At 48.5% G+C, this 25,373-nt stretch overlaps 2 protein-coding genes across 2 annotated transcripts in view; one reads left to right on the forward strand and one right to left on the reverse strand.

The window, feature by feature from the left end:
- Positions 1-10,219, forward strand: part of HMGCS2 (3-hydroxy-3-methylglutaryl-CoA synthase 2) — a 29,351-nt gene extending 19,132 nt beyond the window's left edge. Inside the window, exons 6-10 of the mRNA XM_006166294.3 lie at positions 2,208-2,378; positions 3,754-3,860; positions 4,721-4,846; positions 6,765-6,876; positions 9,750-10,219. Coding sequence (XP_006166356.1) covers positions 2,208-2,378; positions 3,754-3,860; positions 4,721-4,846; positions 6,765-6,871 — 511 coding nt within the window. The 3' untranslated portion in view covers positions 6,872-6,876; positions 9,750-10,219. The remainder of the gene's footprint in view (positions 1-2,207; positions 2,379-3,753; positions 3,861-4,720; positions 4,847-6,764; positions 6,877-9,749) is intronic.
- Positions 10,220-14,468: 4,249 nt separating this feature from the next.
- PHGDH (phosphoglycerate dehydrogenase) overlaps positions 14,469-25,373 on the reverse strand; it is a 29,642-nt gene continuing 18,737 nt past the window's right edge. Inside the window, exons 6-12 of the mRNA XM_006166295.3 lie at positions 21,510-21,642; positions 20,883-21,031; positions 18,716-18,868; positions 17,824-17,956; positions 16,383-16,513; positions 15,625-15,862; positions 14,469-14,804 (exon numbers count right to left, since the gene is read on the reverse strand). Coding sequence (XP_006166357.1) covers positions 14,650-14,804; positions 15,625-15,862; positions 16,383-16,513; positions 17,824-17,956; positions 18,716-18,868; positions 20,883-21,031; positions 21,510-21,642 — 1,092 coding nt within the window. The 3' untranslated portion in view covers positions 14,469-14,649. The remainder of the gene's footprint in view (positions 14,805-15,624; positions 15,863-16,382; positions 16,514-17,823; positions 17,957-18,715; positions 18,869-20,882; positions 21,032-21,509; positions 21,643-25,373) is intronic.

Raw genomic sequence — 25,373 nt, forward strand, 5'->3', positions numbered from 1 at the left:
GCCCGCTGCAAAAACCCCCCAAAAAAAAAAAAAAAAAAAAAAAAAGACCTACTTATAAGACCTGCCCTATACAGAAAATAAAAATGTGTAACATATACCGAAGATGGGCTTAATGTTTTTGTATGTATTTTGAAAAATAAATGCCTTGCAGGGCCAGCAGGTGGTGCAGTGTTGGGGTGCTAGCCTCCGACATGGCTGACTGCAGTTCAAGTCACGGACCTGGCAGCTTGGTTTTTCACTTTCCCTTTCTCTCTCTGTCTCTGTCTGGCCAAAAAAAAAAAAAAGATTGAGGAGGGGGACCAGCGGTTAGCGTAATGGCTATGTCACTGGACTCCCATGTAGTCAACCGCCGGTTCACATCCTATACCCAGTGACTTAAACTCATGCTGGGCACATGTGCGTGAGTGGCCAAGATCCCTAGAGGAAAATGGAGGAGAAGGAATTGCGGTGTGGCCATCCCCCGTGGGGGGTGATTTCTCGCTTTCTGTCTCTCTGTCTGTCTGGCGAGCGCATACACCCTATGGCAGAGGTTTTTGCCATAGGGTGCAAGAAGTTTTTGCTATAGGGTGCGTGCGCTCATCAGAAAGACAGAGAGTGACAAAGAGACAGAAAGTGATAAATCATCCCCCGGGGAATGGCCATGCTGCAATCCCTTCTCCTCCATTCTCCTCTCGGGATCTTGGGTACGCACGCACACGCACCTCGCGTGAGTTTAAGCCACTAGGTCTGGGACTGGAACCGTGGTCGACTATATGGGAGTCCAGCGACATAGCCATTACGCTAACTGCTGGTCCCTCTGTCTGGTCAAAATTAAAAATATAAATAATAATATCAAACAAAATTAAATAATAATCATTTAAGAAAAATAAAATAAACACATTAGTACAAAACAAGCAAAGAACAGAACATTTTCTTAAAAAAGAAATTGGGCCAGCAGCAGTTGGCATAGTGGTTACATACTCCCACATGGCTGATCGTGGTTTGAGACCCAGTGGCTTGAAAAGTCACACTGGGCATGTGTGCGTGAGTACCCAAAATCCTGGAGGGAGAATGGAGGAGAAGGGATTGTGGCGTGGCCATCCCCTCTGGGAAGTGATTTCTCACTTTCCCTTTCACTGTCTCTGTTTCTTTCCAGTGAGTACATGTGCCCTAAGGCATAAACCTCTAAAAAGAAAGAAATATATGCAATTGTATTTTTTAAACGTGCATGCTCATTAGTATAAAATTTAAGCAAGTTACCATTTTCTTCAGGTTTTTTTTTAAGTTTGCACATACCAAATGACAAGGCTATGGGAAAATGAGCAATAGTGAATATACAAATTGATATTAGTGTTTTGAGGAGTAATAGGAGAATATGAAGCAAAAGTCTTACCGATGTGATCATTTTGGCTCAGTAATTCCACATGTTTAGAACACATAACTATTCACTGTATAATTTAACCAGTCAGGAACTGGAGTAGAAAGACTGGTTAAAGTGGGGTATATCTAGTTTGGATGGTTCTGCAGTTTTTAAAAGTAATGTTATAGAGGATGACATAATGTTGAGAATGAGCAGGAATTTTTGATATGTAAAGTAAATGCAGGAAAATGTAAAAAAATAAATAAAATGAAATATAAAAAAGAAGATGACGTAATGCCATGGATATAGATAGATTCTAAGTTAAGAAAGCATGCTAAATGGAATGTATAGTAGGACTTAATTCTGATTCTTCATAGACCATATGAAAGTAAGGACGAATTCAATGAGAAAAATATGCTTTCAATGGTAGGACAATTGGGGTGTGTTTTTGTTTGTACTCTTCTGTATTTCCAAACAGTGTAATAAAAACACATAACCAAAAGTCTTCTCTCCAGAAGCAGTGTTTTTTGTTTTTGTTTTTGTTTTAGGGGGCAGTTCGCTATAGGGCGCATGCGCTCGCCAGAAAGAGAAACAGAGGCAGAAAGCAAGAAATTACCCCCAAGGGGGACTGGCCACACCACAATTCCTTCTCCTCCATTCTCCTCTCGGGATCTTGGGCACGCACACACACATGCCCAGTGTGAGTTTAAGTCACCAGGTCCAGGACTCGAACCACAGTCGACTACATGGAAGTCCAATGACATAGCCATTACACCAACTGCTGGTCCCAAGAAGCAGTGTTTTTACCCCTTGCTCCCTCCCTACGTTTTCATGGTCTCTTATCTGACCACTTCTGGCTTCCTTACAGGGGGCTGAAGCTGGAAGACACCTACAACAACAAGGACATGGAGAAAGCACTTCAAAAGGCCTCTCTGGACATATTCAACAAGAAAACCAAGGCTTCCCTATACCTCTCCACGCACAATGGGAATATGTACACCTCCTCCCTATACGGGTGCCTGGCCTCTCTTCTAGCCCAGTGAGTACTGCCTGTGTCTGCCCTCACCCACTTCCCTGAACCCCCATGGTCCCAAGTTCTTCTTCTATATCAGAATATTAAAAGAAGAAAAGAAAAAGAGGAGACAAGAAAGGCCAAAGAAAGGAAGATGAAAGAAACTTGTTTCAAAGGTGTATGTGTGATCATGTCTGTGCGAAACAGTGGTCTCCAAAGTGAAGTACATGGGTGTCAGGCGGTGTGTAAGTTCTATTTGGGGACAGCAAGAAAATAGTGGAACTTGTATACTTATTTCTGTCTCATCTATTTAAAATTTCTGATCTTAGGAGAGCCTGGTGATTAAGAGTCTAACTTTAGAGCCCACAACCCAGGTTCAAATCTCTTTACTTAATTATTGGGTTGTCAGAAAAGTCATGACATATTTTTTCTATGTTTTTCTATGCAAAAACATAGACTTTCCATGACTTTTATGACAACCCAATATATTTGAGCTTGGAAAAATAACAAACCTGTATGTGCCTCACTTTACCCTTCTACAAAGTATGTATAATAACCCTACCTGCCTTCTATGGTTTTGATGAACACTGAGTGTTGTTGATTACAACAGTGGTGCTCACCAAGTGTTCAACTGTTCATTATTTCTTTGATTTTCTATTCTGTGGATTTTATAAGGAAATACTGCATGTAACACAGGGGAAAACACTTATGGGAAATCAAATGATTACTAAGGGGGGATGATCAGAAAGTTGTGACTGCTGAGTCATCGCCAGTCAACATGGATGCCTTGAGGGTCAGGATAGGGCAGCGTTTTGCTTCCACTTGGAGGCACCTTCAAAATGTCCTGAGCTCACGCCATCTTCTTGAGTCGGAAGAAGTTCCCTTTACACTCTGGAAGTCTGTTGTGCTCACTTATGTCTTACATATTTTGGATGTTAGTTGCTGTCCTTCTGGCAAGGTTTCATATTCCTAGACCATGGACTTCTTTTACATTTTTTTTAATTTATTTTTAGATTGCCAGAGGGGTGTATGTACTTGCTAGAGAGACAAAGAGAAAGAGAGAGAAAACATACCCCCCTAAAGGGGATGGTCACACCACAATCCTTTCTTCTAAATGTTCCCATCTTGTTGAGATTTGGGGCACAAGCTCACACAGACCTGGCGAGTGTTTCAAGTTTCCAGGGCAATGCCTTGAACCCCATAGTCAGCTATATGGGATCTGACTCCTTTATCCACTAGGCCACGGAGTCAGTCCTTTTATACGAGTGCCCGGAACTCATTTCTAGCTGCATGAGGAAGATTGAAACAAGATGGGGCTAATAGATTAGTGCTTTATTTGAAGCACAGAATACAGTGCCAATGTGCTTTTGGTTTCTTTTGGCTTTGGCTTCTTTCCCTGCAGGCACTCTGCCCAAGACTTGGCTGGCTCCAGGATTGGTGCCTACTCCTATGGCTCTGGCTTAGCAGCAAGTTTTTTTTCATTCCGTGTGTCCCAAGATGCTTCTCCAGGTGGGTCTCATTTTTGCATCGGGCACTCCTGAGAAAGAAACCACCTTCTGCATCGCCATTACTCAGGCTGCCATCTTGACAGGATTATGTTGCAAGTAAGAGTGAAAAAGATCACTGAAGGGACTTAAACAATGGAATAACTTTGCCTAATTTGTGTATTGAAAGCACTACCCCTGCTACTGCTTAGAGGCTCAGCTGAAGAGAAACAAAGATGGCTATGGGCAAACTGGTTAGATTACTCCAGCAAATAGTTTAGGCAAGAGGTAATGACGGTCTGATTGTAACTGATTAAAAAGAACTTGATAGGGATCAGTAGTTAGCATAATGGCTATGTCGCTGGACTCCCATATAGTCGACCGTGGTTTGAGTCCTGGATTCGGCTGCTTACACTCACACTGCGTGTGTGTGCGTAGGTGCCCAAGATCCCAGGAAGGGAATGGAGGAGAAGGGATTGTGGCATGGCCATCCTCTCTGGGGGTGATTTCTCGCTCTCTGTCTCTCTCCGTCTTTCTGGCAAGCGCACGCCCCCTATAGCAAAAACCTCTCCAAAAAAAAAAAAAAATGAACTTGATAGATTTGAGATATTCAGTAAGTATTCATTGATTATTTTATGATTGGTGTGGTCAAAGCCATGCATCTGAGCACTATATGGGCTATACCTTGACTAAATGAGTGTGTCTGTCTGTATGACTTGCTAATATTTATGCTTGCTTATTGTTTCTTGGTATACAAAACCACTCACATATCCCTTTTCACCAGGGTGTGAGCTCCCAGGGAACCTGGCTTTTTGTTGCAGTCAATAGTAGCAGTAGTGATCATGACAGTGAAGCAGGCTTAACAATCTGGGTTTTGTTTCCCAGGGTCCCCCTTGGAGAAGCTGGTGTCTAGTGCATCAGACCTGCCAAAACGCCTGGCCTCCAGGAAGCGTGTGTCTCCTGAGGAATTCACAGAAATAATGAACCAAAGAGAGCAATACTACCACAAAGGTAAGAAAAAGGGCAGAAAAATAAAAGGGGAAGGTAATTCATCTCAGTTTTTATGCTAATAGCTGAGAGGCAAGAATTCCTCAGAAATCTAGAATATAGTGGGCCATGGTCAAGACAGCTATGAGAAAAGATTGAGAGAAAATCTGCTGGATCAAAAGGGCAAGAACTGGGTGGAGAAGCAGAAGGCAGAGTTGGAGATAGGAGGCAGCATGTGGCTTCCTGTGTAGACTCCAGCCAACCACCCAGAACGATGCTGCACGATATAGTCCCATGGAAGTCAGAAATATAAACTTTGAAAATGCCATCCGTGCAACAGTTGAAAGATCTCAGATACTAGAAATCCAGATCAAAACCTGAGCTGGGCCAATTTGTAACTGTCATCTTCAGAAAAATTACCGACTTCGCAGGCTGTCCAAACAGATTAAATGAATCCATTATCAACAAGTATTACTGTCTGCTCCTTACTGCCCTCTTTTCCACCAAACTTTAAATCCAAAAACCCAAAAAAGCAACAAGTGAAAAACAAACCTAAGCCAAAGGTAGGAGTGGAGAGACCACAGTGGAGGTTTTAAAACTGTTTTCACTATATATTCCCAAATAAAAAGTTGGGGCACATGGTTAGCATCATCGTCTGAAAAGGAGAAAGAACTCATGGAATTGGGAATGTTCCAAAATACCTAAACCTAGAGGTCATTGGTCTCATCTAGAATAGAGAACACGTTTTAAAAAAAGAAGAGCAAAAATAAAGTCAGGGCCCACATTTAAGGCAGCTGGATCCAATGTGGCCAATTGCATGGTTCAAGTCCCAAACCCGGCAGCTTGAGAAACACACCAGAAGTGTGTGTATGCATGCTCCTATTCCCAACAGGATCGAGAGACAGAGGTGGAGGAATTGAGGCATGACCATTCCCCATGAGGGTGCTTTCTCCCTCTCCCCTTTTGTCTCTATCTGCTGAGTGTATGCACCCTCTGGCAAACTGAAGAAGAAAAGTCTGTGATGTGAACATTAGTGGACAAAGCACTGAAGTGCTGCACTGTATCAGAGTCAGAGAACGTCTGGCTAGAGAGGAAGAATCCGTTAGGAAACAGCAAGCTCTAAGGTAGGCCTCTAACTAGGAACCCCTGGCAGAAGAATGTGGTAAGATTTCAATGGGGTGGACAAAGAGCATGTTTACTGTAGAAAGATGTCATACTCTGATAAACCTTTTTTATTTTTTTCCAATTTTGTTCGCGGTGCACGCACCTGTTGAGAGAGACAGAGAAAGAGGAAAGTGAGTAACAATCCCCCTTGTGGGGTGGTCACGCTTACGATCCCTTCTCCATTTCTCCTTTTGAGATTTTGGGTGTGCATGCACATGCCCCCAGTGTGTTGTGCAAGCTGCCAGTCCAGGACTTGAACTGTGCAGTTGGCCATGTGGAATGCGGTCACCTTAACCATGCCACCAACTGGCTCAATAAAACTTTTTTGGTTAGGTTTTTGCCATAGGGTGCATGTGCTCACTGGAAAAAGACAGAGAGGGAAAGTGAGGAATCAACCCCCAGGGAGGATGGCCATACTACAATCCCTTCTTTCTCCTCTTAGAATTTCGGACATACACACACATGTACCTGATGTCATTTTCAAGCCACTGGGTCCAGGACTCCTGCAGTTGGCCATGTGAGAGTTCAGTGCCTTGACCACCATGCCACCTGCCCCCCAACAAAACTTTTAGTAGCCAGACCTTCCCTAAGTCTTAGATCCAAGGTGGCTGCTTCTCTGGTTCTTCAACTGGTACAGTGTTTAACTTGGTGCATTACAGCCCCTTCCAACACGGCCAGAAGAGCTTCACTGCAAAGCCGTAGGCATCCCTATCACTACTTTCTCCCCGCCAAACCCTGTAGCTCTTTATAAGTATTGTTTCTTCTCCACATTCCACAGCGAATTTCTCACCACCTGGTGACACAAACAGCCTCTTCCCAGGTACTTGGTACCTAGAACAAGTGGATGAGCTTCATCGCCGAAAGTATGCCCGGCGTCCCATCTAAAGATGGTGAGTGAGAGTTTGCAGGGTTGGTGACATGAAAGTCAGATGCAGTTTGGCCCTGTAAGCCATCCAGAGAGAGTTCTTAGCTTTTGAAATAATCAGAGATGGGAGGGGGGGCTGGTATCATGAAGAGCAATTAACATCTTTGGGGCTCTTTGCCTTGGAAAAGCAAAAGCTGGGGTAAGGACAATGTGCTGAAATCTTGAATGTGAAAAACAGGTCACAGTTGTTTACCTGACCTATTCAAGATAGTAAGCATACCTTGAAGCTTGATGGAAACAACACTAACACCCATAAGAGGAAACAGGCTGTGAACCTATCTCTGCAACTTTTTACTCCAAAGGGATGAGGTCAGTAACAAAGATGAATAGCTTCAGAAGAGGTACACACCAGTGTGCAGGGGACAGATTCATGAACAGGGTGGTAGAACGTTCTGTTTAGAGACAGCAGCCTCAGCTGCAGTGAGTTGTAGGCGGGGGGACCTTTAACAACTCTCACTCATGAATTTCCTTCTGGGGAGAAGCAGTGAGGTTTAAGACATTAGTGGGAACAGGTATCAGGAGAGAAGAGATAAATGGAGAAGAATCGGGGTGAGAGAAGTGGGAGAATTTTTCTTTCTTCTTCCTTTTGTTGTGTTTGTTTGTTTGTTTGTTTTGCCATAGGGGTGTGTGTGTGATCACCCCCGAGGGAGGACAGCTATGCAGCAATCTCTTCTCCTCTATTCTCCTCTCTGGATTTTAGGCACACATGCACAGTGCTCAGCATAATTTTCAAGCAGCCAGGTCTGAAAATCAAACTACATGGTTGGCTATGGGAGACCCAGTTGCCTTAACCTTCACGCCTCCTGCTGGTCCCTTTATGGTATTTTTTTTAAAAGAAAATGGAATTTTCAGAATTGAAATCTTGTAGTTTGTAAACCCAGATACAGGTTGAGCGTCCCTAATCGGAACATCTCAAGTCTGAAATGCTCCAAAATCTAGAACTTTTGGAGCATCAACATGACATCTGCATGTAGGAAATTCCACACTTGAGCTCATGAGATGGGGCATAGTAAAAATGCAGGCACACAGCACAGTTTTTCCCCAAGAGAAAAGAAGACACTCTTGCCCTTCAGCTGCCATCCTTCTTCTACACCCGGATTCTGCCCTGTAAGTGCTCCTGCAAGGGGTTTCACACACAAAGAATCTGACACAAAATTACCTTTAGCCTATGTGTGTGAGGTATGTATGAACCATAAATGAATTTCATATTTAGACTTGGGTCCCATCCCAAGATGTCTTAGAATGCATATGCAAACATTCCCAAATCTGAAAAATATCCAAAATCTGAATTGCTTCTGGTCCCAAGTATTTCAGATAAAGGATAAACCCATTTCCTTCAGGTTCACTACAGACAGAGAAGATAAACAGTATGAAAGAGCAAGAAATTGTTTTTATTTTTACAACTCACAAATCTCAATTAATACAGTCCCCTTGCCCAAGTTTAAAATTTTCTTCATAGTAGGATCAGCAGGTAGCATAATAGTTACGTTGTTGGACTCCCACATGGCCAATCACGGTTTAAGTCCCAGATCTGGTGGCTTAAAACTCACACCAAGTGCATGTGTGTGCATGCCCAAAATCCCAAGAGGAGACTAGAGGAGAAGGGATTATAGCATGGCCATCCCCTCTGGCCAGGGGAAGGGGGGATGTGATTTCTCATTTTCTTTCTCTGTCTCTCTCCAACTCTCCAGTGAGTGCACGCACCCTATAGCAAAAATCGCTCAAATGAATACATAAATAAAATTCTTCCTTTGTTAGCTTAAAGGGGGAAAAAAAAGGCATGCCAAGGGCAGGATGTTGAGCAGGGGGAAGAACGGGAGAGGTTGCTGGAGAGAGGAGCTAGATGGAGCAGCATGAGAGAGTACAGGGAAAGTGCTGGACAAGGGGTGCCCCACTTGTTCCTGACCACGGTGGTGAGGTGGACAGGCAGGCTGATGGCCAAGGCAAAGCTGAAGGACAAGCTCGGTACATTAGCTCACGAGACTCTGGCATCACCAGGGAGTTGTTTGTTTGAAATACGGTTCTTTTTTTAGAGAGAGATTTTTGCCATAGGGCATGGGCATGTACACTCGCTGGAGAGCCAGAGAGCCAGGGGAAATGGCCATACCTCAATCCCTTCTCCGTTCTTCTCTCAGGACTTTGGGCATGCACACACACGTACCCAGTGTGAGTTTCAAACCACTGAGTCTGGGACTCAAACTGTAGTCGGCCATGTGGGGGTCCAGCACCTTAACCACCATGTCACCCACTGGCCCCAAAATATGGTTCTTAAGGACAAGTCGGTGACAAAGAGGGAATTATTAACTATGTCAAGCTAGTGCAGTCATGAGAAGTGTGTGAGGAAGTGCTTGAGCTTCCAAGGGAGAATTTCCAAATCAGCTTCCCTCCCTGCCCAGATCCACCAGCCCCTCAGTGGTGCTTACACAGTATTGAGCCTACAACTGGGGTTCTTGGACTTTCCTCATGCTGATGTTCCCCTGGGCAATGACCGTCCAACAAGGAGAGGATGGCTGAAATGAAGGGCTCGTGTCCAAGCCACGTTCTCTGGAGCTTGGCATGTCTCCACACTCCCCAGCTGCCCGGCATGCTCTCCTACCACAGGCAGGGTGGGTGATGGGACTCTGCGTAACCCCCCAGTCTCGGCTCCTGCAGAACTGGGCACGGGTTCCTCGGCATTACAGCTCAGAGCTGGCCAAGCATCAGGAGCACCCAGACCTCGGCATGCAGTGAGGAGGGCTCCTCTGCACAGCCACGCATAGGACAGAGAGCTGGTACTGGGGGTCAGTTTCCCGGGATGAGATTCATGATTGAATGTTCTTTTGCCTTTTTAAATTCTAGGCATGTGGAGTGATTCCTGGGATACGCTAGCAGATCTTGTGCCCACAAATCTTATTTTTAAATACCACCGTTAGCTGGACAATATATCAGACTGGACACAGCAACTTCCACAAGCACTAGTCCCGTAGAGGGAGGGGCCATCCTTAGACGGCCCTTCATGCCTTTCCCCGCTGCAGTCACTGTCACAGGCTTGTGGTGCTGTGGACTGGAGGCCCTGAGTGAAAGGGCGAGATGAAAGAATGGAGAAAAGGCCTCTTCTCAGATCTTCTTAGGCCCTCAGAAATGTGGCAGATAAGTTGTCTGTTTTGAGATCCAAATAAGCTTTCTTATCATCTGTCACAGCTTTACTATTTTCTGTTATATGATATCTTTGTTCATTTCTTACGGTTTTCTATGCATTTCTAAACTGTATTACCTTATTCTAATCTAACACAGTATATGCCAATAAAAAAGAGAAGATGATGCCTGTATTTTCTGGAACCCAGAAACAGAAATTGCATAAACCGACATGCACCTCGGTCTGCCAGACCACCTGCCTAAAGGACTGGGTACACTCACCTCGTACCCTCCCACTGTCCCCTTCTGATTCCAGTATGGTTTTTTTCCACCTTCTAAGCACTGTGATAAATAGAAAGCAAATAAAGTTGGCAAAGCATCAACTTTCCTCCCTGATCCAAAGGTCAAAGAGAGAGACAATCAGCAGGCAGGGGCCAGCAGGAGCTACAGATCCACCCCTTGGTCATCTGGTTGTTATGATTCATTCCCTCTTAGAAAGCATTCTTGACCACCCCCATGAGAAAGGGGCACTTTAGAGGAGAGAATAGCTCCATGGCTGGGAGGGTTAATGGAGGGAATAAGAGGCTGGGCCCTCCTACCACTGTTTTGCCCAAGGCTCATGTCACAACAGCCACCACCGAATCTGAGATAAACCCTGATTTGAGCAGCTAACCCTGTATCAGCTGCCCTCCTTTCCAAGCCCTCTCTCCAAGATGTGTACTGAGGAACCAGCAGTTAGCTTGATGTCTATGTCACTGGACTCCCATGTAGTTGACCATGGTTCAAGTCCCAGACCCGGTAGTTTAAACTCACTACGGGCGTGTGTACATGTATGCCCAAGACCCCAAGAGGAGAAGGGATTGCGGAGGCATGGCCAACCCCCCGGGGGATGATTTCTTGTTTTCTGTCTCTGTCTCTTTCTGGCGAGCGCACACACCCTATAGCAAAAACCTCTCTAAGAAAAAAAAAAAGATGTGTGCTGAAATCCTTGAAATCCTTCTCTATTCTGCTGTTTAGAAATCCTCCATGCTACTCCTGGCTGCTCTTCCTCAGCAACAGTTAGGAGCCCATGCTCACCTGAGTTCTGAGATACAGGCATTGGTCCTGGCTTTCTGTCCATTCAGGAACGCGTGGGGTCTTGGGGCTGAAACCACCCCCAAGGACGTTAGCAGCAAGGACCTTCCATGTTGCAGACTGCCGTGCCCAGCCCTGTCTCCACTAGAGTCATTTGGACAGAACCCGGGAATGATACTAAACATATTTAACCAGCAGGCTATCGGGGTGCTGACCAACTGAATGGGCACTGCCCATACTGCCACACTCCAGCGCATTCGAGATGGTGTCTTTGCCACCACGTGCAGAGGTCCCTGGCCCCCTCCAACTGCCCTTCCTCGCCAGCTTCATAATGAGGCCGAGGCCTTCCTCATGAACACTGGGTCCACTTATTAAAACAAACATTTGCCTGCCCTGAACAAAGCCCTCTGCCCCAGATATGGCCAGCACATGAGGAAATCAGTTTCCAGTTGCTCTGTCATCATTAGTTCCCTAGGGTCTGCTGGTACCAAGCAAATGAACTTCTCTATGTGGGCAAAACATGGCGCAGGAAGGCGGGAACGGGAAAGAGGGTGGAGTGAGAACAGACAAGTACGGGGCCATGTTATATTCATCTCAGCGGAGGTTACTCAACACAGGTCATTAGAACAGATGTGAGGAATGGTCCAGTTGCCCGTGAGGCAACTTCAGATCTCTGGAGCTGGGGAGGGCATTAAACATACACACATTCCCATGTCTCTAAATCTCACAGCTGCCGGAGTCAGCACTGGGAGGCCAGTGCCCTCTTGTCATGCCAGCATTTACCCTGCCTCCAGCACTGACTTTAGAGAGGCCCTGCTCCCCAGCCAACACGGAGGGTGGAATGCCACTCTAGACATAAGCGGCATAAAGTAACAGAGTCAAGGCCACCCTCCACGTAGCACCAGCTAGTGCTGTGAAATTAATCCTGCCCTTTCAACCGGGGAGTAGTTCTGTGGACAGCCACGGGTGATGACGCCATGGCACGTTCCTGACTTCTTGTGTGATTCACATCTAAGCAGATATCTGGCGATGCTTTAGCCACTTGGCTTTCTGCAATTGTTCTGACTACTTCAGTGCACACAACATAGTTAGACCAGGGATTTTTGAGGATGCTGAGAGGCTGAAAATAGAGCTTAATTTTGTTTGTTTTTAATTTGCTATAGGACACATGCACTTGCCAGAGACAGAGAGGGAAAGTGACAAATCACCCCTGGGGAGAATAGCCACATGGCAATCCCCTCTTCCGTTCTCTTCTCAGGATTTTGGGCACGCACGCACATGAGCCTGGCATGATTTTCAGGCAGCCAGGTTCAGCACTTGAACAGTGCAGTCAGCCATAGAGGATCCATCTGCCTTAACCACCATGCTACTGACTGACCCCAAGCTCAATTACAAAATAAATAAATATATATATATATATATATATATATATATATACTTACATTGTTATAATTTTTATATTTTTTATTGTTAGAGGATACATGTGCTCTCCAGAAAGAGAGACAGAGGCAGCACCCCTCCCCATGAGAGTGTAGTCACCATGCTGCAATCCTTTTTGGGATTTGGGGGCACATAGGCATTCAACCAATGTTTTTCAAGCCTGCCAGGGCCAGAATTTGAACCACAGTTGGCTGTGAAAGATCCAGTTTCTGATGCACGGGGCTTAACTGCTGCACTCTGGGGCTAGCCCTTTTGTTCTTTTCTTGAGAGAAAGAGAGGGAAAAACAGCTACCCCTAACAGGGTCTCACAACACCAGCCTTCCCCCAGCCTGCTAACCAACCAGGATCATGGGCACAAGTGGGTGCACCCTTTGAGTTCAGGTCGACCCAGGATCCTAACCCGGGATCCCCAGTGTCACACAGCTGTGCCCTACTTTCTGCGCCACCTTGGCCGGGCCCCTAATTGAATTGTTAACTTCACAAGCCCAACCTGTTTCTCTAGCTGTCAATGGACTCAAGCGAACACCTCAGCCGATGCCATGTAAGGTACTGAGTTTTTCAACAGGAGGGAATACAGGAGGGAATGGGTGGTCTGATGTCAGAACACAGCGTCCAGATATGGCCTATCACAGTCATGAAGAGGATTCAGGGAGGGCTCTGGCTCATGGGATTCTATGTAAGAGTTCAAGACCTGCTCCTGTACTCACAGAAAGGCAGAGGAATGGGAAAACAACCTTCGCTTCTTATAAATCACTTGCTAATCCATTAAATCTCTACTGCGGCTCTGTGAGAGGTCTCATGATCACTAACAGACGAGGACAGAGCTGTTCACAACTGACCTTGCTGGTCATTCTAGGCCCATTCCCGCCAAGGTCTGCAACAGCAAGGCCATGGCACATGGAGCTCACTGCAGATGCTCACGTCACCTTCTCTGCTGGAGACCCTACAGACACTTAGTGCAATGGCAGCACTGAGGCCAACCTCAGCGGTGGGTTCACCCACCTGTGCCAAGCAGTCACCCTGGGCCAGGCCTTCTTAGCCAGGGTGGGAGTCCCAGAAATAGATGCTATTGGACAGACAGCAAATGAATTAAAGAGAAAGAAGAAAAAAATCCAAAATGAAGCTTTTGGAAGGAGTTCCATTCTGCCATATTTTTCATGAAAATCATCTATTCAATTAAAAAAAAACATTAAGAACACATGTCCAATCACCTCCGAGTTTGCTTTGGGAACCTGCCAAACATTTCAGGGTCCTATGCTTTTACACACACTTTCTTCCTTTTGGGAAATCTTTCCAAACGTCTCCCAAGACACTAACAACCTCAGCTCAAATGACTTCCTCCTCTGGACTCAGACTCTCCTGCAGCTCTGTGGCCTCCATCACAAGCTGCTGTGTTCTGACATCTCACTCCCTGCTCCCAGTGACCTCCGTGTACTGTCCCTCCCCAGGAGACTGATTACAGAAGAGCAGGCTTGAATTCTCTTAAAGCAAAGCACCTAGCTCAGTGCCTGGTATAAGACTCTATGCATTTATCAAATTTTACTTATCAAAGTGCAGGCAGGGGGTATTCAGAAAGTTCATGGAGAATATATATTATGAAAAAAAAAACTATGCATGAATTTCAAAATTTGTTTTGCGCTAAAAAAAATCACTTTAATTCCACTTCGACGTGATTTTTTGGAAGTACTCTCGCATATTCCCTGATGGAATGGATCTGAAACACCTTGAGCTTTGTTCCTGTAAAATGCTTTTGAATAACTTTAGAAACAGGAGAGGATCATGTCCAGAGCACCACCCCCATGCCATTGCCCATCCCAATCTCTCCCGCCACACCTCCTACCCTCCCACAGCCAGAACCAAGCCTAAGGGCTGCCTGAGCATGCCCTCTGGTGGCTCTTTAGGATAATGACAACACAAAGACACATGGAGTCTGGGGCAGGCTCTTTAGTAAATGGTACTGTACTACAGGGCTGGATGACTACAGCATAAGCAGTGCTGGAAGCCCATGTTCAGACCCGGGAATGAGAATCGACTCCCCCATTGACTATTGACCATAGTGGACAGATTTTTTCACAAAAGCCCCAGAGGATGAGACCAGTGAGCCCCGAGGTTAGAAGTGAAACTGGAAGGCCTCCTTCACATGCTGCTTCCATGCGTCCAGGCTGGGCAGCAGGGTGGAGATGCCCATGACATGCCAGGTCTCCTCATCTGATGCCATCGAGGTCTGGTAGGACAGCAGCTGGACACCTGCCTCTGCCAGAAGGCCTGGAAGTAGAAGAGAGCCCTGGTTGGCAGGAGGCATGCAGGAAGGAGGAGGGAGGGGCTGGGGGCTGTCAGAAGGCTTGGACTTGTGATGCTCTCAGGATCAAAGAGCTGAGAGGTGGGGGCCACAGGGCAGCTCCCCAGCTTCCCTGGATGTTCTGGAGACTCTGGGAACACCCTGAGGCAAGGGAAGACCTAGCCACAGAGCTGCCGCTCTTGCTAACTTCCAGTTTTACCCAGGCCAACAGTAAAGGGAGAAAAGCAGGAGAAGGTTCCTCTGGGCAGCTGGCAAGGATGGCACAATTAGGCCTTTTGAGGTCTGGGGGTAAACCCTCTGCCAAACCTTATCCTGCTCCAAAATCTAAAGAGCCAGCCTTAGGGGATTGGGGCAGGTCCAGGATGTCCATGATACTGGAGGGGATGACCTTGCGGGCTTTGCTGAGGCCAGGCTCCATCCAGGGCAGAAGCAGGGACCCTGCTCTCAATGACCCCATGCTCCCAGGGTACGGCTATGCAGGCAGATGCAAGCTGTGTTTAACAGGGTGGCTTGGGACCCACAGTTAGACTAGTAATAGGAGCCCTGGTCTTATCCCGGCCATATCACTCTGACCTTAGAGAAGACACCTTCCCTCTCTGAACTCTGTAACCACCCTCTGAATGCTCCAGAAACTGACAGGACAGACTCTTGGTGTGGTGCAGATCAAGAGGTGCTCTGAGGCACGGAAAGAGGTGGAAGGAGGTCGAAGTTTACTGAGTCTGTACTGAAAGAGACCTCACCCCTGGAGGGCTGCCCCACTGGCCTGCCCTGTAGGCCCTTCCTCACCAATCATGGTAGGCAGCATGGCGGGGTTGGAGGACTGAGCTCGCAGCAGAAGCAAAGGCAGGCCCCTGCGGAGAGGCACTTCTGGCCTAAAGACAGCTCCATTGAGCATCTGCAGCACAGGCGTGGTGCCCTGGACTGAGCCCACAGCCTGGTAGGGGGCGTCTGCCAGGGCCACGGTCAGGAGGCATTCCCCACAAGCCTGCTCCCCAGGTCCAGCAGGGCTGTGGGAGGTGGTGACCTGAGGAGGAAAGGCATGGAGGTGTGGTTACTCTTCCCGGCTGTGTCTCTCCCTCGGCTTAATCACCCATTTGCAAGGCTCCAGCTCAGCCAACAGACTTGGCAACTGGGGTCAGGGAAGGGGTTGGGGAGTGGGAGGTAGGGCAAATGGAGTAGAGCCCTGCACCAGCGAGCAGCAGCTCTCTGGGACTTCAGAGAGAGACCTCGCCAGGACAGGTCAGGCTTGGAGAGAGGTGTGGGAACTGGGGAGATGGAAAACCAAGCTGGACCCTCCTGCTTCCTGTCCAGAAACGAGCTACTGCTACCACATCCCATTCACAGAGCATTCATTTTTTATACATGAAGCACTTCCATGAGTGCTGGGTTCACTCAGAATGCGGATGAAGAAATTCCAGCTACTTCTTACACACAGTGGGGCCTGCACCCTGGACCACCCCCATGAGCAGAGCAGTGAGAGGGCTCCGAAAATGCCAGGGAGAAAAGTAGTGCTGACAGGGCAGAGGTGGGGTAGGGGAGCGCACATTGAGGCCAGCCTCTTTCACCAGCAACTTGGCGTTCACCAAGTTCACATCCGCCTGCCTGGAAGCTTCTTTCAGGAGGCCGACAATGACTGCGGGGCTTAGGCAGTTTGCAGCATTCTTCAGGGATGTACCTGGGGACAGAGGAAAGCCACTTAGGGTCACTGATGAGCAACACAGGACAGGACAGGAAACCACTGGCCAGAGCTCTCAGCTAAGGCACTTTGCTGCCCTGGGCACTCCAGCCACAGCCTCCCCTGGCAGTCCCTCCACCCCAGAGGGCTTGGAGCAGTTGGAGACACTGCAGGGTCCAAGTCAGGAAACCTAGCTTGAGGGACTCTTTGCCAAAACTCAGCCCAGCTCACTTGGTGCCCTAGCCTGCTTGTCCTCCCAGGGGATACTTGGAAACTTCCCTACTCCCACCCCTATCTGGCACTCAGACCCTTGTGGCCTCAGGAAGTGGAAGCAGGAAGGAGCAACCGAAGCAACCATGGCCCGGCTATCTGGGGCCTGACAGGTACAGAGATGCTCAGGTCTAACCCCCCTACCCCACAATCTCTCCCCAGGGATGTACAGCCAGTGGGGGAGCACAAGCCTCCACAGGGTTGAGGAAACCGGACCCCTCCACGGGTCACACAGCCACACTTGCACCATGCTGGAGCCATTATAAAAGTGGCTGGGGCTCCCACATGGCTGACCTCAGTTTGAGTCCCAGACCCAGTGGCTTGAAACTCACTCCGGGCACACGTGTGTACATGTCCAAGATTCTGAGAGGAGAATGGAGAAGGGAATGCAGGGTGGCCATCCCCTCTGGGGGGTGATTTCTCACTTTCCCTCTCACCCTTGTTCCTCTCTCTCTCACAACTCACATGCCTAAGGCAAAACCTTTACAAAGGTAACTAATTAATGAAAAGTAAAATGCCATACAAACATGATTTATGAAAAATTAAACATATCTTTCCAATGACTTTTTTCTGTAGGGTACATCTGCTAACCAGAGAGATGGAAAGAGAGAGAAAGTGAGAATCACACACACACACACACACACACACACACACACACACCCCAGAGAGGATGGCCACAATGCAGTCTCTTCTCTTCCATTCTTCTCTCAGGATTTTGGGCATACATGCTCATAGGCCCAGTGATTTTTTCAAGTGCCAGCTCTGGGACTCGAACTGCACAGCTGGCCATGTGGGGCCCAGCACCTTAATTTCCATGCCACCTAATGCCCCCCCAATGACTTTTTATACTCCTCCCTTTGGCCCCACAATCGCAGACGTGAGCTAAACCCAAAGCAGGATCTGGGTCACCTCTGGGTCCCTCACTAGTGGCCTGCAGCAGACACTCACAGAGAGGCAGAGTTCATGCCCCTCTCTCCCCTCTCCCCTCCCTTTGCTGGGTCCCCTGGTCAGCCTGTTCAGCTGACCAGATCCAGGCTCACCCTGTGTTACCACCTGGATGGTCCCTCTGGGGGATCCAGCCCAGGCTCGCATCAGTGTCCCCAGAGCTTCTGCCAGACCAATCCAAGGCTTGGTATGTGGAGAGAAAGCACTGGTGAGGGCCTGGGCATTGACCTGGAGAGAGAGGGGGAACAGGCCGCAGTCAGCAAGAGGCGGGGCAGGGACACACCTTCCCAGCTCAGTCCCGCCTGTAGAGAACACATAAGGCCACCCATACTTTGGTTGTAGATGGGTGACAGCTTCCACCAGCCACCAAAGGAAAGCTGTATCTTCCTCATCCATCCGTGTTCCCCAAGGGCAGTGACAGCATGGCACCCACTGGAGCTTAAGAAATACCCAAGGACTGACTGACTGAGACGGGCTAAGTTTAGAGGGCCTGATGTAAACGAAGACCGGAATCGGGGATGTTATGCCATAATCTGGGGAACGGAAGGCCATCCGGTGTGGAGGGCTCATGGTGGGAGGAAGGACAGAGGGCGGGCAGGATGAGACCTTGTGCAGAGTCTAAGATGGGAGTGTAGGAGTGCGGGCTCCCTCCAGAGGCTCACACACAACCATACTGCACCCCACCCCCACCACTGCGACCAGCAGCACCCAAGCAACACTCCTCCATTGCCAGGGCATGTGGAGAACAAAGAGGCCTTTGGAGGCTGGCCTGAAAAGGGCCACAGTCCCTGTAGTAAGGCTACAGTGTAACAAGACCAAGCTGAGCTCCTGCTGCCCAGGCCTCAGCTATAAGGGCCAGGGCCAGGGAACCGCTGCCCACTGGCTCTCAGGATGAGTCTGTTCAACATGCCCTACACAACGCCCTCCTCTCCCTCCTCTCTCTCCTCTCTCGGACTTGGGGTCCCAGCCCCATGTGGTGATACTTACAACCCCTGCTAGAGACTTCCCCTTCACCATGTCCACGAACTGGACGGCGATTTCCTCTCCGCAGCGGCTCTGGGCCTCCTTCGTGCTGGCACCCAGATGGGGGCAGCTGATGACGTTCTCGTGGTCCACCAAGGCTCGGTTCTGTGGTGGCTCCTGTCCAGAAAGACATGGCTCCAGGTTGGCAGTACAGACTGACCGCACCCCCTCAGGCCACGCCAGGACATAAAGGCAGTTGGAGGGGAGGAAGGAGAGAGCGACACCACCTTCTACATCTGTTTGTGGGGGTGGTCAATGAACCCAATAACCGGCTTTCTCATAAATGCCCTTACTATGATGTGACATTCATGAGACAGAGCTGCAAACATGGACTGGATTTAAATCCCACCACTGTTTGCCACTTAGGTGCCTTTGGGCAAACCTCCATCTCTGTAAGCCTCGGTTTCCTTCTCTAAGGAGTGGGTTAATATTGTCTACCTGGTGACATCATTATGAGAATTATGGCCCTTTGAGGCTCAATCAGCAGCAGTGTTGTTATTGGTTTCTTTTCCTCGAAACTCACCCTCATCCCACATGTCAGGGCGCTTCGCTGGACTCTTCAAGCACTCCACACAGTGCCTGCACCCTGGCTCTCAGCAGGACAGGCTGCTCCCTGGGGGTACCTCTACCCCTGTGTCCCTTGCCCTTGGGAATGTTACTTAGGTTTCTTATCCTCTGGCTATTCTCCCCAGGGCCCCATAGGTCCCACTGAATTTTGGCCACATAACCCTGTTAGGCCCAGCCACTCAGTAGCGACTGGTATGTGGATGCCAAAGAGAGCAGGAGGAGGTGCTGGGTTGGGGGGATGGAAACACAAAGAGGGGCAAGCGATGCCCTGCCTTCTAGGAGCTTCAGGTGAGAAAAGTGACCAAGAGTAAAACGAGAACACATAGTGAGCCTAGGCTGGGAAGAGACAGAGTGCTCCAGGGTTCAGAGAAGGCCAGTGACTTGCCAAGGTCACACAGCTAGAAACGCAGCCCACTGGCCGTGCTCTTTCCCCCGCCTCATGAAGAGGAGCCTGATGCACTCAGGCAGAAATGTACTCTTCCTGGAGCCAGTAGATGACACAGTGGTTACATCCCAAATGGCCGACTGCAGTTCGAGTCCTGGACCCAGTGGCTTGAAACTCATGCCAGGTGCAAGATCCCAGGAGAAGGGATTGGGGCATGACCATACCTCTGGGGGCAGTAGTGATTTCTCACTTTCCCTCTCACTGTTCCTGTCTCTCTCTCTCTAAGGTAAAAACCTCGAAAAACTAACAAATAAATAAATAAATGCACTGTTCCCTAATCCATCTGGCGTGAGGCTGAGCCTTCTCCTCCTGGGAGAGCAGCCCACCCAGAGGGCCCTGAGAGAACACCACCATTATCCTTGAGCTCTGTCCCTCCCTGGGAAGAGAGGAAGGTGGAACGAATAGCACTGGATATGGGTGGACCATCTTCTTGGCAATGAGACCACATTCTGATCAGGGATCGGTAACAATACACTAAACCACCCTCTCCCAGTGCCAAAGCCTCAACCACAGAACTGACTTGCCGCACCCTTCCCCTGGCTTATCAAGACAGCAGCAGTCTAAGAAGCCTAAGACCAGGATTTGGGTCCTATTTAAAATCTGGGGCCAGGACCTATTTAAAATCTGGATTCAGCCCCATGGCTTAGTGAGTAAGGGAGCCAGATATCACATGGTTCAAATCTCAGCTCCGGGAGCTTGAAAAACATGCCAGGCATGTGTGTGTGTGCATGCCCCAAATCCTGACTGGCTGGAGAAATGAAGGAATTACAGTGTGACCATTCTCCATGGGGTATGCTTTCTCCCTCTATCTCTGTCTCTCCTTCATAAGTGCATGTGCCCTCTGACACACAAAATAAAAAATAAAAAAAACCCTGAGTTTTGCAAAGAAAACATGGTTGTCTTTATAACATGCTCCCCAAGGGCTCAAACCATACAGGTGGTTTTTTTGGGGTTATTTTGGTTGGTTGGTTGGTTGGTTGGTTGGTTGGTTTTGGCAGCACAATTGCCCTGTCTACATGGACACCAGGGACAGTGAGCTGAAGGCCTTCCGTAAAACACTGGGCCCCCCCACCCCTCATGTCTGTCCTCCTCCCAACACTGAGGCTGCCCAGCACTTACTTCCGTAAACACGTCCAGTGCAGCCCCGGCACACTGACCAGACTGCAGGGCCCGAAGCAGGGCGCCCTCATCCACAATTCCCCCGCGAGCGCAGTTCACCACACGCACCCCCTTCTTGCACTGGGCGAAGGTGCTGTCGTTCAGCAAACCTGGAAGAAAGGGAGACCACTTCCTGCTATGATGGTGCCTGGATCCCCCTGCTCAGCACGGCCCGTGAACCAGCTCTCTCTCCAGAGGCCTCTCTTCCTGGACAGCACTTTTTGGTCTCCTCTTCCTTTTCAGATGCCCTGGGACAGGGGTTCCTATCCTGAATCTGGGCTAGACTCAGTTTTAAAACATCCTAAAAGTTCTTGAGTTATTACTGCTTCCAGTGGGGTGGGGGTTCAGAAAGCCCTGCAAGAGCCCCAGGCAGCACCCACAGGGGTCACTGGTTGCATATGTGCCCAGCTCGCCACATCACCCGTGCATCTTGCTGTCCTGTCCCCTCTGCCTGACACAGAGGGATCTAAAAGGCAACACTGTGCTCCACAGGACCTGAGTGGGCCCTCCCATGGACTGGACTGAGGGCCCCCTCCTTGTCTGGTCTGTGGCTTCTGTGATCAATTCACAAGGCAGGGACATACCTACCTGTCGTGGAGGGCAGGAGAGGTGTGTGCACAGTGATGAAATCACAGAGAGGCCAGATCTCCTCCAAGGGCAGCTGCTGAACACCAAAGGAGGCCGAGACCTCTGGAGAAATGATGGGGTCATACCCGATCGTCTAGACAGAAGGGAGAGAGAGGAAGGAAGTATACTATTATACTAATAATTATTAGTATTATTCGTATTGTCCTTATTAATAACGACAACTATTAACAGCATTTTCCATATCCCAAGCATCACACAAACCTGATTTTATTCTCCCTCTTAATTCTCACAATATAATGAGGCTAGTACTGGTCTGTCTGCTCTAGGGAAACAGAGCTTACACAAGGAAGGAGTAGAGCCAAGAGGAGAGGGAGGCTTGTCTGCCTCCCAGGTCTAGCCACAAAGAGATGCAAGAGTGTGGAAGCCATAGAAAACAGGATGATCATGTGGGAGCGGTGATGTCACCACAGGGTACACCAGGAGGGGGAGCAGAGAGGGGCTGCAGATAGAGGGCACAGGGGCCAGGAAACAGACAAGTACACTGAATATGCCAACAGGAGGGAGGAGGACAATGGTGGTGCAGAGAAGGATCAGGAACAAGACCAAGACCCATCAATGGGTAAAGCGCTGAGCTGACTCGCCAGCACGGCGTGGAGCTCCTCTCTGAAACTTCTTGTAATAAGGCTCCAAATGCGTGTAGTCTTGGAATAACTTGCATTTGCAAGCAATCACTTGTATAATTTGGTCACAGAGATCACACAGAGGTGTAAATGACTAAACAGTAGAGTCTTTTAACATGGCAGATTTAACTGGGTGGGGCAAAGGACATCAAGCGGACAGACGTGTGACACAAAGGCACCACGCATGGGGAAAGATGAAGAAGAACCTCGGTAGAGGCTGGCCATGGAAGAGTGGAAGCCCTCAAAGCAGAGGTGCCTCCCTGAGGCTGCTGAGAAGGAAAGGTTGATTTCTGTGAGATGGGGACAGGGGAAAACTCCAGGGGTATAAACTAGAGCAACTTCCTAAAATTGGTCAAAGGTCATTGGGTAGTCATGATGGGAAGAAAACTAGAAAAGACAAAGGTCAGAAGTGGGATGACAGGACAGGCAGTCATAGCCAATAATGGCAAATGTTTATTTAGCATTTACTATGTGTGAGTAATTGGTTTCATCTAATTCATACCAGGCAAGTTAGGTACTATCACTTCTCTGTTTTAAAGGTGAAGAAACAGACAGAGAGATGAATGATTTAGCGAGTGGAGGGGCTGGGACACAAACCAGGAATTCTGACTCTAGGGCATAGCGCTTAGTGCCTGTCCTCACAAGAGTGGCTATTGGGGCCAGCAGGTGGCATGGTGTTTAAAACGCTGGACTCCCACTGGCCAACTGTCGTTTGAGTCTTGGACCTGGTAACTTGCTTTCTCATTTTCCTTCTCTCTCTTCTCTGGTGAGCACATGTGCCCCGCAGCAAATTTTAAAATAATAATAATAAATAAAATTAAATAAATAATTATTTTCCAAAAAAGGGTTTTGTTTTTCTTAAAAAAAAAAAAAAAGAAAAAGACTGGCTTTTAGCCTTGACAACAGAGAGAAGAGGTGGGTCAAGACAAAGGAGACAGGTCAGCCTGGGGATCTACTGTCACCTGGGGAGCAGTGGCATGGGGCACAGTGGCTGTCATGAAAGAAGCAGCAACACTGTCCCAGAGCCAGCCCAGGGAAATCAGACAAGCCACTCCTCCAAATCTGAGCCATCAGACGTTGAGTGGGAAGGCCTACAGCCTCATCTGGGAAAATAGAGTGGAGTGAGATGAAAACATCTCTCCTATATCAGAGACATCTTCGGTGACAGTCAGGGACATCTCAATGAGAGCAAAGCTTTAACGGCCACCAAGCCAGTAGAAGCAGCAAGCAGAATCTGCAATCAGAAAGGAAGAGTCTGCCTCCACTCTCTCTGGTCTACCACAGGGCCTTCCCAGGGCACTCTCCACGAGCTTAGCCCATGGCAGCAATACAGACTGGGAGGAAAGGGGAGTAGGAGCCATGAGAATCTAAAGGATGAGCCAGGCTGGTGTGGTGGTTAAGGCAGCTGGATCCCACATGGCAGACTACATGGTTCAAGTCCTGGACCTGGTGGTTTGGAAAACATACTAGGTATATGTGTGTGCACACCCAAAATTCCACATGGAAAAAGAGGTGGAGGAGACGGGATTATAGTGTGACCATTTCCCATAGGGGGTGCTTTTTTTCACTCTCTCTCACTCTCTCTCTTGTGAGTGCATAGGAGAGAAAAAGAAAGGACTCTTAAAGGCATCAACATCCTCAAGAAGGCAGCAGGACAGGGCCAGGTGGTGATGCAGCGAAAACACAACTGAACCCATGTGGGAAAAAATTGTCCTGGGTTTGTGTCCCAGGACCGCCTCGAACACTCTCAACAGACTAAGACTAGGAGTAGATCACAGTGAAGACCCTATTGTGGTGCCTGTGTCTGTCTGAGTCTCTTTGTGTTCTCTCTCATGGAAGAAATAAATTAGAAAACTTCAATAAAAGCAGGGGGGACATCAGGTGGCATAGTGGTATGGTGCTGGGCTCCCACGCGGCCAACCATGGTTCAAATCCCAGATCTAACAGCTTGAAAATCAAGCTGGGCCTGTGTGCATGTGTACTCAAAAGTGCCAGGAGGAGAACAGAAAAGGGATTACAACGTGGCAATCCCTCTTGGGAAGTGATTTCTCACTTTCCCTCTCACTCTCTCTCTGTTTCTTTCTGGTGAGCACATAAGCCTTATGGCAGAAACCGTAAAAAGAGGCAGGACAGCCAACTAAGCTGGGCGGGCCTGTAAGACCCCAAAAAGAAAATGTTGGCCCAGGATTAAGCAAAAACAAACAGAAAGAACACAACGGTTGTCTCTGGGTGGTAGAATTATTTTTGTCCTCTGTGGGTTCTAAGTTTTACTGTTCATGAATTACTTTTGAAATTAGGGAAACACAGAAGTTATTTTAGAATATAACAGAAAAGAGAACTTCTATTTTAGATTCAGTACTTCTAGGGAAGAACCTGGAGAGTGTAAAGCATCCAGAACACACTTTCCATCCTTTGCCCTGTAGAATAATGAAAGCCACGTGGCCCGCCCCAAACATTGGGACAGTTCTGGGAAAAGGTGTGGCCTCCCCCACGCCCTCCAAAGACCAGCTGCTCACCAAGCTCAAGGTCTTAGTTCAGAGGGCTTTCTCAGACATTGCTGCCCCGTCAGATACAGCCTACTACTCACTGCCGTGGGGAGGAGGAAATGTCCAGGGAAGCAGATAGGATCCTGCCCTCATTCTCACAAGCCTTCTTTGTCTGCTGGCTCCAGGGCTGGCTGGGACAAAGGCCCTGTTCATCTCTAGTCCAGATGTACTTTTTTCTCTGGAATTTTTCCTCTGGAGCAGGGAGAGGAGGGGGACACCAAATGGAGATCATGAAGCAGAGCCTGACTGAGGGAGTGCACAGACACCATCACTGCTCCACAAGCAGGAGCTGAGAAACAGCCCAGGACAGGCAGGAGGCAGGATCCATGGCCGAGCCTTGACTGAGCCTGGCCCACTTCTGGCCAGCAGGTGCCTGGGGGTGGGGGAGAGAAGTGGCCAATAACCATTTTCTACAGTGGTCAGTGGGTCACATACTCTACTTCTTTCTTTCCCATAGAGACAGTATCTCATTTATCTGCACACGACTTTAGGGCAAGAACTTGGTTGAGAACACTCTTGTTCTCGGTCTTCACTTGAGATAACTGGGGCAGGAAGGAGCTGAATTCAACTGGGGGGAATTATATTGGGAGGAGTGAAAGCCTTCCCAGGGTCCTGGAGTCCTCGGGTGCAGAAGCTGG

Source organism: Tupaia chinensis, unplaced genomic scaffold (assembly GCF_000334495.1).
Source record: "Tupaia chinensis unplaced genomic scaffold, TupChi_1.0 Scaffold144247_1, whole genome shotgun sequence".
NCBI classification, from domain to species: Eukaryota; Metazoa; Chordata; class Mammalia; order Scandentia; family Tupaiidae; genus Tupaia; species Tupaia belangeri.